This window comes from Penicillium rubens (assembly GCF_028828025.1).
Source record: "Penicillium rubens strain IBT 27055 chromosome Unknown utg000003l_segment0_segment0, whole genome shotgun sequence".
Classification (NCBI taxonomy): Eukaryota; Fungi; Ascomycota; class Eurotiomycetes; order Eurotiales; family Aspergillaceae; genus Penicillium; species Penicillium rubens.
Window position 1 is genome coordinate 379,733 of NW_026890601.1, and position 19,031 is coordinate 398,763.

The following is a 19,031-nucleotide window of genomic DNA, read 5'->3' on the forward strand; positions in this document are numbered from 1 at the left end:
AACTTATAATGATGCAGGAAGCATGGGTCCGTCTAAATTGTGCTTCATCTTGTCAACGAGAAATTTTCCATCAGATCAACCTTGGAATTGAACTATAGTTACAGATGTATAGAGTAGGTAGAAATTACTTAGTGCAAGTGCGTAAACGAAGCGACCCTTGAACATCAAGAACCTGTGGATGCTATCGCCGTTGATCTGAATGGGGCTATATCGCCGGGTCTGTGTAATGTATTCGGATATAGAAATGAGCGCTGAAAGTTCGAGCAGGAGTCCGTTCACTCAACTGGCAGGGTGCTTTGGAAGCAGATGGTTGTATAAGAGAGAAAGAATGATACAGACCCCGACAGATTTAAGCAGTCGAGCTTATAAACTGTTGAGTGCTAATAGCTAGGCATGAATTGATGTGATCTTGAATACAGGTGTACGTAGATGCGAGGATATATTGGCTATCTTGCTGGCGAACATCACCATATTTATTTATGCTAAACACGTAGAATCAATTCTACCTTGGAGGATTCCATAGGATTCGACGGCTCTGTGTATTCAAGGTCCCATCCATAAAGTTATTGGATGATATTGAAATTTCCATTACGAATATGCATCGTAGTAACGAGACGTCCATGTAGAATTGAGACATTTCGGGAATTGACCGCGTCAAAGCAGGAGAAAGAAACAGCAATACGATCTGGTATTGGTCCGACAAAAACTGGGGGAAAGAAGAGAGAAGGGAGAAAGAGAGGAAGTGAAGCTATCTATGCTATATCAAGGGGGACCTCGATAGGAACGAGATCAGAAATAGCTCTTGCTCTCTGTATATCGGATGCAATATGGTCGGTTTGAATGAATCCATAATCAGACATAGTCTATCTGATGCACCGAACACGGCATAAATTTTAGGAATACGGATAGCGGCGCTTGCCCTAATCCGATCAATCTAGAATTGTTGATTTTTCTATTCGCAACGAGCGACCTTATATTTGATGAAAAACTTATCGCTGTTGTGGATGAAATGATTGTCCCTCCGACCTTGTTTATTGCAAAGTATTGTAACTTGCTCCTTGCTAGGCAGGTCGGACATTTGGAGAAACGAAATCAACGATGTCTACGCAGCGGTATAACGGCCAGGGTTCAAAACTCTTTTTACTAGGGGATCTTGATGCCTGGATGCCTTAATGAGTACCGCCTTTTACACCGCTCTATACAATGTATTGTAAACATTCATATAAACATGAAGCCTTTTGCTCCCATACAAATCCATGCATCTCCATTTTTGGGGAGGTTTACCCTCTCCAGCATGAAAATGAAGCCTTTTTCTCCCATACAAATGTATGCATCTCCCATTTTTGGGATGGTTTACTCTCTCTCTCTCTCTCTCCAGCATGAAAATGAAGCTTTTTTCCCCTATACAAATCCATGCATCTCCCATTTTTGGGATGGTTTACCGACTCTCTCTCTCCGGCGCGGAATAACTAGTCCCGATCGATTACTAGTCTATATTAAAACTTCCCATTTTGCAAGCTGTCATCCCACAAATGTTTATTCCCTATACACTACTCTATATATGAACTATGCCGCGCCCGCGTATTGATCTAGAGCCCTACAAAGAAGAGATACTCGATCTTATCAGCCAGAACACCATATATGCAGACATCCGCGCTATCCTCGAAGAACGATACAATATCGTAATTAGTCGTAGTACCCTACAGAGATCTCTTGGTTACTAGAAACCGCCTATACGCCATAATCTTACTCTTACCCCTAGGGTAGAGATTCAAGATCGTGTTAAAGCACTTGTATCTCGGTTTAACACAAGCGAAATTCTTCGAATTCTCGCCGCAGACGGCAGACCTTTATCGGAGAGGACTATTAGAAGGATTCGAGCGGACCTTAATATTAAGCTTCGTCTCTCCCCTGATTAGCGACAGCAACAATTTGACGATCTCTAAGCCATTCTTATCTGTGAGAATATTATTGGTGAGGTTGAGGACTTTGGCTACCGTACTCTATATCGCTATATTCGTTCTATGGGGCTATTTTATATAGAGTAAGTGCTCTACTCTAATTCTCTATACTCCAATTCTCTATACTCCAATTCTCTATCCTATACTAACCTACTTTAGGGCCCAAATTGAGCTTGCGTAGCGTCTCCTTCGGCCTTAAGATGTACAAAGCCGGCTTCTAGGTTCACGGCGCGAACGGATAAACTATATGTCCCTAGGACCAAACGATGTATGGTATATTGACGGATATATGAAGCTCGAACCTTTCGGTATTGAGATCTATGCTATAATTGACGGATACTCTCGTTATATTGTCTGGATATACGTTGGTATAACCGCTCGCACTGCGGTTAGCGTTTTACGCTAAGCCACTAATGCTTTCTAAGAAAGAGGGTTTTAACCAAGGAAATTCCGATCTGATCGAGGTGTAGAGACTGTTCTTTTAGCTGATAGCCACTATAAGCTTCGTCGCTAAGCTGATCCCTCTGTTAAACCTAAAGACTGCTGGATATATAGAAGAAGTGTTGATAACTAGCGTATTGAGGTATGGTGGGGGATGTTATCAAGGGCAACCACTGGGCTCTTCTATGTAAGTGCACTATAACTTAATATTTAATTTGATTCTATACTAATTTAAAAGAAGCGCTTTTTTCGCCGCCTAGCACACGAAAACTGCTTTATAAAAGATAGTATTCCTGATTAAGTATCTCTTCTTGTAGTCTATATGGAAACTATACGGAAGCGAGTTAAATCATACACCGAGAATTGGAATACCCACCCTATCTAGCTCTATACTCGCTAAGAATATCTAGTCCTAGGAAAGCTAGCAATGAACTTTCACTTACCGAAAGGGGATACGAAGGACTTTAAGTGTGAGATTGACTAAGATCTAGTATCAGACTAAGCACAGCTCTTAAAAAGGCTTTAAGATGATATATAGGAATGGGATCCTAATGAATACCTTCCACCGCCTATATTTGTATGGTGTCACTAGTAGCTGGTTGAAATTGGAGAAGAGCTTATAGGGATACCGTTTAACCCTGTAAATCCGGATCTTCGGTTTACTGGTGACTCTAAGTCTCTATTTGAAGCGGTGTATATGAAGCTACGGGAGCGAGTATATAGGTATTGGGCCTTGGGCTAAGATCCGATACTCGACGTTTGTATAAAGCTAATAGGTGTAGCTAAGTGGGATCCTAATAAGGAGCATATAGTGGATGAATTGGGAGAGAATGTCTCGGAGATATTTGATAAAGAGGAGTATTAGGAGTATATCTCGGAAGGGTAGAAAATGTATTTAATATTACAAATTAGCCTAGTATATAAATCTATCTATAGATGTCTCGGTTAAAAATATCGTTAAAATTAAAATACTATCTAAATTAAAGCATTCTCTATCTAGGTTCTTTTATCTATCAAGTTCTTCCACATTTTTATTTATCTATATATTTGATATACTCTCTACCAATATGTATTTATTAGATATAGCATAAGAGGCTTTTAGGACCCTCTTACGGGAGTTCGACTCTACAACTCCTATACCTACTTCCTTAGTAGCACCTATAACGCCGGCAATACCTTCGTTAGCAATACCTTCGTTAGCGGGGCCTTCGTTAGCGGGGCCTTCACCTACACGAGCCCAGTACACAAGCACTCGGTTCGCTGACCTCCGGAGTAATACAGTTAGCGGAAACCGCCTTGCTTATACTAAGAAGTTTAAGGAGGCAGAGGAAGCTCGGAAAGCCGCTGAAGAGGCGAGTAAACAAATCACTATGATAGTGATTTTCTATCTCTAGGAGAAACTAGGAGAGACAAATCCAATTCCGGATGGTATATATTTCCTATATAATCTAGAAGCAAAAGCTAATTATTACTTTTATAGCTTTAGTTTCCGTTAACCTTCGTCCTGAACAAACGGTCTTGAATATCGACAGCTTTGCGAGGGATTACTTTATTATAGCGCTACCGAGTATCGTTGATTTCAGTCTAGGGTGGACGGACAAATGCTACTTTGCTAAGGAGATGTAGTACGCGAAGGGGAAATATAGTCCTCGATGGATATCGGGAGTGGATGATTCCTTTGACGGTACTATGAAGGAGCTTGTTGATAGGCTTCCAGGTCGGAAGGCGAAGCTCTATGTGGTTGTGAAGCGGTATAAAGATACGTATTCATTCGAGGCTGATCCATAGGAGGATGAGGCCCCTTTCCATGTAACTACACCAAGTCCAGCACCAGTGGACGCAGAGCTAGTGGACGCAGAGCCAGTGAGAGCAGAGCCAGTGAGAGCAGAGCCAGTGAGAGCAGAGCCGGTGAGGCGGAAGCGGGCTAGATCTCCGGTTACAACACCTCGGCGGAGCCATCGGAGACGGAGGGTTAGATAGATATATGGATTTGTAAGTAGGAATTAAAAAAAAAAAGCTTCATTTTCATGCTGGAGAGGGTAAACCTCTCCAAAAGTGGGAGATATATGCATTTGTATGGGAGAAAAAGGCTTCATTTTCATATATGGAGAGAGTAAACCATCCCAAAAATGGGAGATGCATGGATTTGTATGGGAGCAAAAGGCTTCATTTTCATATATGGAGAGGGTAAACCATCCCAAAAATGGAGATGTATGGATTTGTATGGGAGAAAAAGGCTTCATTTTCATGCTGGAGAGGGTAAACCTCCCCAAAAATGGAGATGTATGGATTTGTATGGGAGCAAAAGGCTTCATTTTCATGCTGGAGAGGGTAAACCTCCCCAAAAATGGAGATGTATGGATTTGTATGGGAGCAAAAGGCTTCATTTTATAATAACCCTATAACGTCAGCAGAAACAGCGTACTTTGCTTATTAAGGCATATGTAATAGTAATTCAGGTATCTTAATTTTTCTGCCGTTTCAAAGTGAGGCATTCAGGCATCAACACCCCCAAAAAGCGAGTTTTGAACCCTGGCCGTTATACCGCTGCGTAGATGTCACTTATATCGGTGATCGGGAATGAAATATTTGATCTCAGATGTATGGAGACGTGAGTGGAGGGGAAGGGAAATTGCGGCGTCACTGTAGGTACTAGGTAGGTACCGGTAGGTAGTGCGGCTTTTTATCGGCATTCAATATTTCAATATGTGGTATGGACGAGAGGACATGATGTGATTCAATCCTGTTTTGCGCAGTCTCGTTCCGGATAGTTAGATATTCAATACCTAGGGTACTCCTATATCGTTCTGACTGCCCATGTGTGATTTACCACTGAATACTCCGAAAAAGGCGGAGACTTAAGCGGTGAATCCTAACAGCCAATAGGACCCGGTTCCCTGGTCACAGTCCGCGATAGCCGCATCTGCTGAATGTGCGGCATGGCCACTTTGCGTCGCCTTCGGTATCTTTGCTTCTCCCGTTCCTTTCTCTTCAACACCGCTTCGCTTTCATATAATTTCTTTTCGTCCTGCATTTCTTAACTCGACTGACCCAGGCTTTCTCGCTGGCTCAGTCGCTACCACCTTATCTTCCCGTTAAGACCTTTATATGCAACCAGAGCCTACTGCCGTATCTCAACATACACCTCCCGTTGACTCACACCCAGTCATTATTAGTCCCACCCAGCATGGACATGACCTCGACGACGCTCAAGTCTCTGATCTCCTCGACCGTGGGGAGATCGGAGACTCTGCAGACGTCCCGAGCATGTCGACACAAGACGAACCTGACGCGTCCTTGAACGAGGTTGACGGTCGCGATGCCCCGCTCTCGGTCGATCGAGTGAGCCAGCATGAGAATGCTTGGACTAGCCCCAGAAAGGCACCAAATTCTGGATCTTGCATAGTGGCTTCTATTGGACAGTCACAAACAACTCTTGAGGCATTTCCAAATGGTAGGTATCCTGCAACCCCGCGGCGCAATCATTACTGACTACCATAATTTCCAGAGGTTCTCACACATATCCTATCGCATCTATCACCTCAATCCTTGTCCGCGATTACCTTAGTGTCTCGTCGATTTCATGCACTAGTGACTACCCCTCATGCTTGGAGAATCGCCTTCTCGCGTTTCTTCCCAGGACCCCATGCCGTTGAGGATGGTCGGCGTCGCGATACCGATGCGGCAGACCTACAGTCGGACAGGCGTTTCTTCACGAGGCTGACCGCCCTAGCCTCCTGGCGCAGCGAATACATCTTGCGCACTCGCTTGATTCAATCGTTATCTCGGGGCAAGCCGGCGCAGTTCAACCCGTCTAAGAAGCATGGAACTGTACGTGCGGCAAGTACTCGCCATGGCAGTGCCATAGCGACATATACATCACAGCTCCTCTTTCCAGTCAGTCACATACACGCCTCTTTCAGGCCTGACAAGAACCCACTCTTCATCCATGGCGCGGCAGAGCAAGGGATTGCGTCTGCCAGTGACCCGTCGACCGTAAAAGTTGGCACCTGGGGTGTCTCCGACCACCAAATGTTCCGCCATTTTGCAGATATGTTCCCTGGCGAGGCGCAATACGGCCTTGGGTCGGGTGATATAGTCGGTGTGCCCAACGTGATGGACGTCAGTCAACCATATGGCATGGTCTACGGCGAAGGCTGTCCCCAGGGCCGTAGCTACTTCATCTCATCGACGGAGCAGCGTGGTCGTTTCTTGGGAGCTTCGGATTTGGGTTCCCACCCACCGCTCGGAATACCCGCAGTCAACATGATCACACATGCTGTCTGTTCGGTGTGGATTGCGAAGTCCCCTGACATCCTCAAGATGACCCAGGGGCTGGTAGGGATGCTCTCTGGATCATCTTCGGGCGTGTTGACCGCGTACTCTCTAGGCCCTCACCCGGCTTACGAAAGACGATACGAGCCAGGTCAAGTGACTGCTAGATGGGTACTGTGCCCCGGTGTTCCGATTATTGGCATTGCTGTGGACGACCAGTACTCGATCAGGCGCCATTCAGGAAAGCGAATCTGGGCTGTTGCTCTCAATGCCCTGGGAGAAATCTTCTACCTGACCGAACTTCCTCGGGCACCTGAGATCCCACTAACAGCCAAACTCAACACCGAGCAACTTGACGAGGTGGCTTGGAAGACGGGTAGAAGTGTGCATTGGGATATGGTCGAAGCGAGCAGACGTGTGGCACGCCCAGACCCCTTTAATCGTGAATTGGTCGACGGCAGCTACAGTCCGCAATCGTCGTCGGATTCCATGGGGCTCAGTGAGCACCAGATTGCCGCTGAAACAAAGGAGATTGAAAAATTTCTGTCTTTCAAGCCCAAGCACTTCCGCAAGGTCTGTGAAAGCTGGGACATGCAGCGCGATCTTAAGGTGGACTTTGCTGGCGATGACGGGTGCGGGGCAGGCGAGTCGGTCATTATCATCGCTCGCGGCTCGGGCGAAGATGCAAAGGCATCGATCCGGCGGTTTATGCGCACTGCTTCTAAGTCTGATTCTAGCTCTTCGAACACGCCAGAGCCCTTGTCGGGTATACCGGAAGCTCCGCCATCACTATTCGGCGGCCCAATGAACATATCAAGTCCGACCCTCACCAGCAGTCTTCCCCCTTCTCGGTCCTCCGGGCGGATGGGCCCACCTTCAACCAACTTCAGATGGCGTCTGTCAGATTTTGATTTTGGTGATCGCAAATCTACGGAAGTGAGCACTAGCGCGTTGGATACATCCACTTTCGCTACACTCACGGCCGAAGAGGATCCTCTTTTGGCTATGTCTGGGAGCTCTACTTCGTCTGTAACATCATCCCCAATGTTGCCACATATGGATCGGCCACGGTCCGGCCTAGAAGTCCCTGGGCAACGCGCTCGATACCTAGCTGTTGGAACCCGTACTGGGATGGTGTTTGTCTGGGATATCCGAGCTCCAGCGGCGAAATCTGCGGAGATCATCAATTCCATCTCCTCATTGCGCACCATCCAAACAGACTCACCCCAGGTGTCTTCCGTGGCCATTACGTCGTTGTACCTTGTTCATGGCGGTAATGATGGCCTCGTGCAAGCGTGGGATCCGCTAGCGTCATCTACCAAGCCAATCCGGACGATCAACTCCCGGTTTTCGACCCGGGCCCGCCGTCGGCTTGTGCAAGCTGAGGCATCTATCCTAGGTGTTGGAAACAATTACTATGCCACAGGCGCTATCTGCCTTGATACAGACCCGACCGTTCTGCGTGGAATGGTCTCGCTTGGCAGCCACTTACGATACTGGTCTTACAGTTCTTCCGAGGCTGATCAGTACAAGAGCAACAAACGCCGCCTTCGCCACTTAATGCGTGGCAGCAACGGGGCTGGGGAAGGCCAACGCTTCAACAATAGTGGTCGGGGTGCAATCGAGGACTTTATTGAAGACGAACGCATAGATATGGAGCGTCAAAGGATTGCCGATGAGAAAGAGCGAGCCCATTTGAGCGCGCGTTTCGGAATCGATCTTCTCGGTCCAGATATCGACGAGGACCAGCTTTTGGCGTATGCCCAACTCCTGAGCGAGGAGGCCTGCTCCGCCAGTGTGCCTAAACCCACGGACAGTGCCGCAGTCTCCAGCTCGGCCACAAGCACTTCATTCAGTACTGTTGCTCCTAGTTCGGTCGGCTATGGCGAGATCTCATCCTCTTCGTCTCCTTATCAGGATCCCGCGGATGATAATGTTGATGACGAACTTGCCGAGGCAATTCGTCTGAGCCTGCTTGACGAGCAATGTGCTGCTTCGCCATTTGACCAGACGTCGTCTATTCCTATCAAGTATGCCAAGGGAGTACAGCCGCCTCGACAGCCATCGCCCGGAGCTGAGGCTGAGAGCAGTCGACAGCAAGAGATGGATGATCTGGAATTTGCGATTCAACTCAGCTTAGCCGAGGGCAAAAGTCGTGAGGACGGTGAGGAGGTGTGGGAGGAATTCCCATCCCTTGCCCCGGGGCCAGTACCTGCTTCACCGTCAGGCAAGGGCAAGGGGAAAGCCAGGGCTGTGTAGAGTGGATTTTGAGTTGTTTTGCATTTTTCGTTTTCATTTTGTGATGTACTACAGCTTAATGTTTTCATGTGTTTGCATTTGTATCAATTGAGACATTCCTGATGTTATGCTATTGACCAACCTTGCAAGCCGAGTTCCCATCCATGCACTTGGATGGTGCTTCGTGAGACGGCACTGTCGCTTGGCCTAAAGACTTTTTGGTAGTCTTTCGAAGTCTTGTGGATCTCCTTTCGGGTGATCTTCCAGAAGTGTTCTTCATAGATATATCTTCCCTCCTTGGGACGGGTTGGGGTGGAACGTCTGTGACCAGCAGCAGCGTCAATGAGACCGAAACAGCAATTCATGTTAGCCCAAATACTAGAATATACTGAAAAACGTGTGAAATGTGGTTTCGCCTCCAGGTCGGATATGAGGAAGACCTTGCGTCATGGCTTGGGATTACCTACTTACATATACATAGGTAGCTACCTAGGTAGCTACTTGAACTCCCCGTACTCATCACAGCCATGAACCACATAGATATCCCTCCAATTGATACTTGGGATTGTCTCTTCGAAAGAGAAGACAGACCCTTCCCAGGTGACCACAGTACGTACATTCCTTCAACATCAAAGCCGGATACTAACAACCATAGTCATCTTCAAGTCGCCGCCGGGCGAAGTCCGAACCTTCAACGACATCCGGTCCCAAGCCCTAAGCTTCGGCGCCAATCTCCAAGTCCAATGGGAATGGCAAAAAGGCGATATCCTCTTACTCTTTGCGCCGAATGACATCGATGTTCCCACGTTGTTTTGGGGATGCCATTGGGCTGGGGGAGTAGTCTCACCAGCCAACCCGGCATACACTCCTGATGAGTTGAAATACCAATTGAGTGACACAGGGGCAAAGGCAATGGTTGTCCACACCTCGCTCTTAGACACTGCACTCACCGCTGCAAAGCGCATTGACTTTCCTATTGCGCACATGTTGATTTTTGGCCCTCCCTCCTCAGAAGCAGAGCTGCAGCATGTCGAGTCCATGTTGGGAGGTGGAGCTCCTGGAGCAAGACGTCCGAGGATAGACCCAGTCGTCGATACAGCCTTCCTGGTATACTCGTCCGGGACTACCGGACGGCCCAAGGGGACAAGAATAACTCATACCAATCTTGTGACGAACCTCGTCTTGCAGGGACGAGTTGAAGGTCCGCACATGAACTGGAGACAGGATCGGTTCCTGTCATTCTTACCAACATACCACATATATGGTATGTCAATATTTGACGGAGAATCCTCATTTGCAGGCTAACCAGTCTACTCAAAGGACTTACATGTCTAGTACATTTCCCTCTTTTCCTGGGAATAAAGACAATAGTAATGGAGAAGTTCTCCGTCAAAGGTTTCTTACACAATGTGAAAGCCGAATCGATCACCCACATCTACGCCGTCCCACCTGTTGTCCTGTACCTCGCCAAAGATCCCGCAATGACGCGCGAACAACTATCATCACTGAGAATGGTAACCTCAGCTGCTGCACCACTAGCATCAGATCTGATCCACGCTGTGTACGATCGTCTGAAGGTCCCTGTCCGCCAGGCATACGGACTGACCGAGTCGACGGCTGTTACGCATCTCCAGGTACCTCTATCCGATGTATCCAATAGTTGCCAGCTCGACTAACTTATTCAACAGAGATGGGACGAATGGGATAAAGCAATGGGATCAAGCGGCCCTCCATATCCCGCAGTCGAAACGAAGTTCATCGACGACCAAGGAAACCCCGTAACAAAAGGCGACGGCGAACTATGTCTCCGAGGACCGACCCTCTTCCCAGGCTACCATAACAACGCTGAAGCCACGGCACGGTCTATCACCAGCGATGGATGGTTCAAAACCGGTGATATTGGATTCCAAGACGAGGAGGGAAATCTATTTATCACAGATCGATTAAAGGACCTTATTAAATTCAAGGGTTTCCAAATTCCCCCGGCGGAGATAGAGAGTGCCCTGCATGAACATCCGCTTGTGCATGACGCCGCTGTGATTGGACTTGCTGTTGAGAAGATTGCGACCGAGGTACCGGTTGCTTATGTGGTTCTTGAGAAGACGGATAAACCGGCCGAGCAGGTTGCAGAGGAATTGGTGGCTTATGTTAGTGGGAAACTGGCTCCTCATAAGAGGCTTCGTGGTGGGATTGTCCTGATCGACGAGATTCCCAAGGGTCCCGCTGGGAAGATTCTGAAGCGGGTGTTGAAGACTAGGGCAGAAGGTGTCGATCAAGGGAAGGCTATTGGTGCTTCAATCTATGACGATCGTCCTTCCAAGCTGTGATATTTACAAGAGCAGAAATAAGAATGTCTGCATTATGGCTACAAACTCTTACAAATGTACACGCCATGCTTCGATGATGGAAGCTCGAAAATATGAAGGACGCAAGGACGTGAATTGTTTCAAGCGCAAATTAACAACTAATCACAAGAAAGCCGGGCAAAGAAGATACGAGTATCCCATACAGAAAATAGATCCTCGAGACCCGGTATTGGCCTCTTGGTCACCTCAGTCCGAACAGTGAAACCCAAGAACGAAATAATCACAAATCATCAAGGCCAATTACAGAAGGGATGCAAGCAGCATGAACAGACCTCCGGCACCACCAAGGGCAAGAGAGGGAGCGCCGTTAGGAGATCCGGCATTGGTGGAGGTCTCGCTGGATGAAGAATCGGAGGTGCCTGAGGAACCCGAACCGGAAGAAGACGGGGTGTTGACACCACTCTTCACCTCAAACTTGACATCGGTAATTTCCTTGCCGGTGTGGTCATACACCTTCTGGGGGATGGTGGTGGAAGAGACAGAGACGAACTTGCCGGAGGGGGCATCGGGGAGACCGTTCTTAATGTAGTCGGCGACCTTGGAAGGAACCTCGGGCAGATCCCAGGCGTTGTAGAAGGACTTGTCCTTGATGAGAGAGGCACTGCACGCCTCGGGCTTGACACTGGTCTGTGTGACGTTGCTTGATGTGATGCGTTCCATGTCCAGCTTGTTGACCTGCTTCTCGAAGTTATCATAGTCGACAAGAGTGGTCACGGTGTTGGAGTTGTTGACCTTGACCAGGCCGTAGTCATTGTCCTCCTGGGTCCATTCGTAAACGAGACCACCGGAGAAAGCCTGGGTCATCTCCTCGCCGTAGAGGGCCTGCACTTCGGTGAAGACACGGGGCTGGACCTCGTTGCAGCCGTACTCGGAGAAGAAAACGGGAACAGTGGCGTTGGTGAAGTCCTCGGTCAGGACATCGAAGCCGCTCTTCTTGTAGGAGGATTCACCGCACCAAGAGTAGGAGTTGAGGCCGAAGAAGTCGGAGCGGGAAGAAGTCGAGTTCTTAAGGTCACACTCGAAGTAGTGAGCAGTATCCATCAAGATTTCACGGATATCGGCAGCAGAGTATCCAACGGGAATGGCGCGCTTAGAGTTCTTGGCGATGTAATCCTTCATATCACGAACGATGGCACGGACGTACTTGGGGACCAAGTAGTGAGCATCCTCGTTGATGACCTCATTTCCAGCGAAGAAGCCCAAGACGTTGTCGTAGTTCTTGAAGCCCTCGATAACACCGAAGACCTGCTTGTAGTAGATGGCGCTGTAGGTGGTCCAGGGGGCGCTGCGGTCCAGGTAGCCACCCGCCAGCGGGTTGCTGACATCAAGGATCATGTAGATACCGGCGGCGTTGAAGATTGATGCGCACTCGTCGTGGTTGAGAGAGGGCTCCAGGTTGTACACACGGATGGTGTTAATCTATGGAAATAAGTTGCTGTACGGTTAAGGGAGATAGGATCTGGACATACACCCAGGCGCTGCATCAGGGCAGCATCACGCAAGCAAACATCTGCATCGCTCAGGGGGTCTAGCTTCTTGGTGAAGCCGGCTGCACCACCGGGCTGGTAGCTATTGAGAGGTCAGTCACTGTACAATGTGGGCAAGACAGAGGCAAGCCTTACTCAACACCGATAATCTGGAAACGATCCTGGGTCTTGGAGTCAACAAAGTCCTTGCCGCTGACTTCGAGCGGGGTCAAGGCGGCCGCGGTGCTGGCGAGCGCACACACGGATGCGAAGAGTTGAGTGTAAGACTAGAATAGAAGGTCAGCGTTTGGTCATAGTAGGGGATATGGCGGTACATACAATCATTGTAAACCAAGTGGGTATAGAAGATCAATCAAAATATGTAGAAAGACGATATAAAAGGGAACCTTAGAATGGGATAAGTCGATATAATAACGAGAGACAGCGCAACGGCGCGGATTTGGGAAGGAACGACTGGAACGGAAGAACGGAGAAGAAGAAAAAGAGGGACTCCTAAGGACTTTAAGGCCTTAAATGGGTTAAATGGGTTAGTTAACTAAATGGGTTAAATTAGTTCACTGCAGTAATTTCATAGAGAAAGTCAATTGATCAGCGGTCTCAATTTTGTGGGGACCGGCAGTCTGTGGACAAATAACACAAATAATAGGGGTCTTGGAGGGTCTTGGGGGGGTCTTGGGCGGTTCTTAGGGGGGTTCTTGGAGGTTTCATGTCGTTTCACTACTTAGTACTGAGAGAGCAATTATACAACTAAATTATACGGAGTATCCTACTATGCTATTGCATTGATAAAAGCAGGAAAAAAGATGAAAGGTCCATTTCTCGTCTCTTTCCCACTGTCCTTCCTTTTCCCCAAAACAAACTTGTGGGCCAAGTCCGGCCAAGAATCCCGCTCAGGGCCAAGATGCCTTCAATAATGACTGCTTGGACGCCACGTCTGGGCAAACTGGGCTACCTGGGCTGTGTTGAAATGCGTTACATTCAGGGGGTACTCCCTACAGACAGAAATATCCAAGTCCCTCTTTTCTGTTATAAAAAGTTAGTACTCCATCCTGAGCTCCATCCTGAGCTATGCAAACTATGGAGTATTTTTTTATAGTGGAGTTAGGGCTTGTACGTTGTGGTCTTGTTTTTCAGGCGTCAAACAGCTTGCCTAACTCGGAACTTCCCAATAGTTAACTGTCATACTTTTTTTATCTACTCTCGTTCTATATATATACATATATATCTCTCTCCAACCATAGCATTTCCAATCGTCTGGAATAAATCTGACCTGTAGAACTGAATCAGTCCTGAATTAAGGCATGTCTTGGCACTGGGTTCTAGCACGGCGGACCTCGGAAGATAGCTCGGTATGTCACTCTACGGTGTGCCGGACCAATCCACATTGAGGATAACTGACACTGCCTCTCTTGTCTGTTCCACTGGCATTCGATATACTTGGTCTCTTCTTCTTTCTCATCCCATCTTCGCAACCCGCATGCGATGCCAACAGGAGAGAAAATGCACTTGATGCTAATAGGCGTGGATATGCCTTGTCTCGGATGACCGCTCTAGTGTGCACTAAACAGAAAAGTCACGGAAGATCCTTCATATCACTACCAAATCATCTTCCTATGATCCATGTTCGAAGGTTTGGTTGCTAGGATCCGAATGAAAGAAGTTCCTTCTAAGAATGCGCCAGTCTATAGATTGTCTTCTTGGGTACAAGATGGAAAGGCTTATATACCTCATACGGAACAAACCAAAAGAGGAGAGGTAGCTTTAGATTGGTGGTATCTCATCTGCTCCATCTGATTGGGATATTTGGCAATGAACCGCCATCAATCCGTCCAACTTGGATAGTAGCCTTCATCCACATCCCTTTTGTTTTCCGTCTCCCCCACGGGGCGTGGCCAACGAACATAACAGTTCTCCGCGATATAAATTATGTGATACAAATTTGAGAAGTCCATCTAAAATACAAGTTGTTGAGTGGTCGGGTTCAGTTTCTATTCGATGTTATCGTCAGGGCCAGCCTTGGCGCCGGTGGATTGACCATCAAGTGCGATAAGCTCGGCGAGGATCTCGAGGGTTTCCTTGGGGACGGTCTTGTCGTAAATTCCGATCAAATCCTGAGTAAACATAGCAGTCAGAATCATAAAGACGATGAATAGGTTACGTCGAAATGGCTTGTACTTACCTGAGGCTGGGGGTAAACCTTCAATGCTTTCCAGAAGGCGATTGCTGCTTCGACTTGGGAGCCTGGAGAGTCAATTAGCGATCTGTTTATTCCAGTTCCCGAGGTGTAACCGATATCTCGATCCCGTCTTTCGGAATCCAGATAGGATAACAATGGATGCAACTTACCTTCCGAGGCACAAAGAGATTCGCCCAGTGCGACTTGGTTCATAAAGAAGCTTTCCTTCTCTTCGAGATTTGTTGGGAGTTCACCGTTCTTCTTCACTTGTTCGAGCGCATTCTTGAGCTCTGCAAGTCTGGCTGCGGCGCCGGCCTCTGCCTCCTGTTTCACGCTTTGTTCGACCTTCTTGTTGTTCTTCTTCAGAGACTTGCGGAAGCTAGGGTCGCTTTGGCGCTTGTGATCGAAATAAACGGCGTAGGCTAGTACAAAGGGTTAACAATTGAAGAACGCGGCGAGACGAATGCTACATACCGAGAACTCCCGTCAGAATCGTGCCGGCCACGATGGCAGTGTTTCGGAAAGCCATAGTGAAGATGTGTGATGATATCAAATTAAAGGTGTAGGATTTGTCCCGGCCTAGCAGCTTATGGGGACTTGGAGAGGCGATAGTGGTAGAGTGATGGTTGGGTGATAAAAATGTTTCAAAGGATGTCGAGATGCCCGGAGCGTATTATGTATTATATAATCATGTCCGCAGCCCGAGCGTCATCCCCTTGACCTCCCGCGACGTTTCCATTCCTTGATTATTGCTACATTGCCAAGTGAAATCACCATGGAAGGCAGAGGATTGACTCTGAGGAGCAAGTCTCGTCGACAGCGCCCTCAGATTAGTGCTCCCAAACCCATCTCCGGTCCTCTACCTCCCAATACCAGGTCTCCCGAGTCAGGCCCATCCGCAATCCCCACACGTGAGCGGGCACCCCAGAACGATGCGACATCAGATTTGGTAAAACGGCGATACTCGACCCGGTTCAATAGCGCACCGGAATTTGATAACAAGGCTCCTCCTGTTCCGGCACTTCCAACTCAGACGCCCGGGGGGCGCGGCGGATTGGCACCGGGAGCTATTCCGAGAATACCATCACCAGCGGACCCGAACTCACCAGCACCGAAAGTCGACCTTAATGCTCTCCGAGATCCCAGTCTTCCAGTTGATCGATGTTAGTGCTCCCTGGGCTGCCGATTTGCGTTTGTCAAAGCTAACCAGGAGTTTCCGATGCTAGATGTGGCCGGTCTGCTTGCCAACGCGTCCGAGGAAGATATCCGAAAGTACCAAGAAAGCCTACGCAAAGTCAAGAATCGAACATCCACCGATCTACAGCAAAATGTCTACCAGAATCGCACCCAATTCATCAAGATCAGTAAAGAGGCAGAGAAGCTCAAGGATGAAATGCGAACCCTCCGTACCCTCATGGCGGAACTCACAACGGCACTTGGACAAACAAGCGTAGGAAATTCACCTAATCCCATGTCACCGATGGAGGACTCTTTTCCCAAACGCAATGCGAATCGCAGCTCGGTCGCCAACCTTGAGAGCATGTGGAGCGTACAGCTACAAACGTTGTGGAAAACAGTGGAAGGGTCGCAAAAGTGGCTTCCAGCTGCACCGGGACGGCACATTGTCCTAGAAACTGGTAATTGGGTTGAGCTGGACTCAGCCACCTGGAAACCAAGACGCCCTGTTCACATTGTGTTGTTGAACGATTACCTACTCGTGGCTGCGAAGAAACGTAAGCGGGTCGACCAAAGTCACCCCAACCACCGAGGACCTGTTCCAACGAGGCTAGTGGCAGAAGATTGCTGGCTTCTTAACGATATTGACATGATTGATCTCGGGGCCAATTTGGGAACGGGGCAAGCGCGCGAAGAGGCTTTGGATCGGGGCATTGGGAGGTCGATCAGCATCCGCGTGGGATCCAAGCCCTTTACGTATCGCCATGACGACGCTTCAGCGAAACAGGAACTTTTGGCAACTTTCCGCAAGGCAGTCGAGGACCTGCGTCGAACCATGCGCTCGGAGACTGAAGCGGCCAGCAAGCCCTTAGAAGCATATGGATATATGGCTGGTCGGCACCTTTCCCTTTCGAAAAAGCCAGAGTCTTTCGACCTCTCTGATACCCCGAGAGACAAATCTGATCTGCGCATTGATGTGGACGGGAAACAGCAGAACCTCCGATGGGTTGAAGGGCAGGTTGACGAGCTTGATATCGATATTGCGCTTCAGCGATTCGAGGCTTCTGTGCTCAGCATCGAGCGACTACGGAAATTGGCCAAGGGTCTCAAAGGCAACACCATTGCACAGGACGTTATTAGTTTCAAGGTCGACGGACGAGCGACTCGGCTTGCTGGCATCCTCTCCCGGGCATTGGTTGATAATCACTCATTCCCGGTCGCTACCAAGACTCACGTTACCTGGTTGACTCGCTTAGGGTTTGAGGATCAGGCACGTGAGACTTACCTTAAGGCACGTTCGGACGTGATCGGCCAACGCATCCGGTATGTTCATCTTCTATCACACAAGCTTATGTCACATGCTGACTTTATTTTCCTAGGGCTTGTATCTTCGAGGGTGATCTACCTCTTTACATCTTCCAGATCTCCTACGTTTACTTTACCCTGATCAAGAACACCATCGGTATCTATCAACAATGTTTCCCTAGCGTAATGAGCAGCTCCTGCATTCGCTGGGCGAAGCATCACCTCGACGGGTTCAATGCTCTGCTCAGCCGACAGCTCAGCAGCGTGCAGCGTGGCACATCTGTTTGGCAGAAATGCCTCGATATTGTACACGATCATGTCGCTCTCTTGGTTGAAGTGGGTGTTGATTTCACGGATTTGGTAGCTCGTGGACTGGAAGAGAATGGCGAAGGATCGCTGGATGGGCCACGCACCGTCCAACCGGGCGAGCTGGCACAAGCACCGACCCCGGGATCCATGCTGTAGTTGATTGTGAAATATTGAATGCCGATGCCGAATTAGCGACCTTGATTTGGAATTTACTCTATGATTACGTTTAGGCAGAACAAATACTTAGCGTCCTATGATCTCACCCTAAACCCGAGGCAGACGGAGATAACATGCTATCCCCGACATGCTCCCATGACCCTTGTTTCGCGCATCACTCACCGTCAACTCTCAACAACCATTCGAATGATGAAGGTCATCCTCACGGGTTCAACGGGGTTCATCGGCCGCGAAGTCTTGTCGCAATGTCTTGCACATCCTGCGATCACCTCAATCGTAGCGCTCACTCGACGAGAGCTACCAGCACATGAAAAGCTCAAAGTCACATTAATTGAGGATTTCATGACCTACCCTGACTCGATCCGGGATGAGATTCGAGATGCCGAGGCATGTATCTGGTATGATCCCTGTCAAGAGTCTGTATCAGGGCGATATTGACTTCCCTTCCATGTAGGACACTGGGCAAAGCTCACATGCCTGATAATGATATCGCTCGACAAGTGAGTCTGGACTATACTCTTGCAGCAGCGCAAGTCTTCCAAGAGACGTGCCAGAAACCGTTCCGGTTCGTATACTGCAGCGGTGCTGCCGCAGAGAGGGATCAGACTAAGCCGCTCTGGTTTATGCAGGAGTACCGGCGCATTCGGGTATGAGGACCTCGATGGGAGTATGGGAATTTCACTGACCAGTTGTAGGGCCAAGTCGAGAACGAGCTTTTAGTATTTGCTGGTGATCACCCTGGTTTCGAGGCTCATATCATGCGCCCGGCTATGGTGTTGGCCCCGGGTACGAGTCTACACAGTCTTGTGTTTGGAATTGGGCCATCGGTGAAGCTGGATAATTTAGCTGGAGTCACGCTTGAGCTGGCTTTGAAGGGTGGGAAGAAGAATATATGGGAGAATGCTGATCTCAACCGTGCTAGGTGAGATCTAAGAGTTTAGTACAACACGACTACATATAGTCGGATTGAGTAATTGATTCTCATTACTATTCTACTATTGAATATATTAACTGTTCTAAATAATTGAACTATTCATATTGTTCTACAACACTGTATTTCACGCTCAAATACTCCACAGGGGCGTTTTCTCCGCAATCGGCTAAATTCAGCCCTGGGGAT

The 19,031-nt window shown here is 48.4% G+C and overlaps 6 protein-coding genes across 6 annotated transcripts; 4 read left to right on the forward strand and 2 right to left on the reverse strand.

Moving 5' to 3' along the window:
* Positions 1–5,510: 5,510 nt before the first annotated feature.
* N7525_006343 (F-box and WD domain protein) lies at positions 5,511–8,936 on the forward strand (the record flags this gene model as incomplete). Its single annotated transcript, XM_002569127.2, has 2 exons — positions 5,511–5,856; positions 5,911–8,936. 2 exons carry the CDS (start codon positions 5,511–5,513, stop codon positions 8,934–8,936), a joined length of 3,372 nt encoding a protein of 1,123 aa, XP_002569173.2.
* A 506-nt stretch (positions 8,937–9,442) lies between these two features.
* On the forward strand, positions 9,443–11,242 carry N7525_006344 (acyl--CoA ligase; the record flags this gene model as incomplete). The annotated part of the gene is made up of 4 exons (XM_061213700.1): positions 9,443–9,524; positions 9,571–10,179; positions 10,236–10,549; positions 10,604–11,242. 4 exons carry the CDS (start codon positions 9,443–9,445, stop codon positions 11,240–11,242), a joined length of 1,644 nt encoding a protein of 547 aa, XP_061068131.1.
* Positions 11,243–11,521: 279 nt separating this feature from the next.
* Positions 11,522–13,092, reverse strand: gel2 (1,3-beta-glucanosyltransferase gel2; the record flags this gene model as incomplete). The annotated part of the gene is made up of 4 exons (XM_002569125.1): positions 11,522–12,700; positions 12,751–12,850; positions 12,904–13,034; positions 13,087–13,092. 4 exons carry the CDS (start codon positions 13,090–13,092, stop codon positions 11,522–11,524), a joined length of 1,416 nt encoding a protein of 471 aa, XP_002569171.1.
* Positions 13,093–14,756: 1,664 nt separating this feature from the next.
* Positions 14,757–15,473, reverse strand: N7525_006346 (TOM complex receptor protein TOM20; the record flags this gene model as incomplete). The annotated part of the gene is made up of 4 exons (XM_002569124.1): positions 14,757–14,879; positions 14,948–15,009; positions 15,115–15,366; positions 15,419–15,473. 4 exons carry the CDS (start codon positions 15,471–15,473, stop codon positions 14,757–14,759), a joined length of 492 nt encoding a protein of 163 aa, XP_002569170.1.
* A 246-nt stretch (positions 15,474–15,719) lies between these two features.
* N7525_006347 (exocyst subunit EXO84) lies at positions 15,720–17,890 on the forward strand (the record flags this gene model as incomplete). The annotated part of the gene is made up of 3 exons (XM_002569123.1): positions 15,720–16,107; positions 16,171–17,443; positions 17,500–17,890. 3 exons carry the CDS (start codon positions 15,720–15,722, stop codon positions 17,888–17,890), a joined length of 2,052 nt encoding a protein of 683 aa, XP_002569169.1.
* A 156-nt stretch (positions 17,891–18,046) lies between these two features.
* Positions 18,047–18,837, forward strand: N7525_006348 (putative nucleoside-diphosphate-sugar epimerase; the record flags this gene model as incomplete). The annotated part of the gene is made up of 3 exons (XM_002569122.2): positions 18,047–18,309; positions 18,366–18,558; positions 18,607–18,837. 3 exons carry the CDS (start codon positions 18,047–18,049, stop codon positions 18,835–18,837), a joined length of 687 nt encoding a protein of 228 aa, XP_002569168.2.
* Positions 18,838–19,031: the final 194 nt, after the last annotated feature.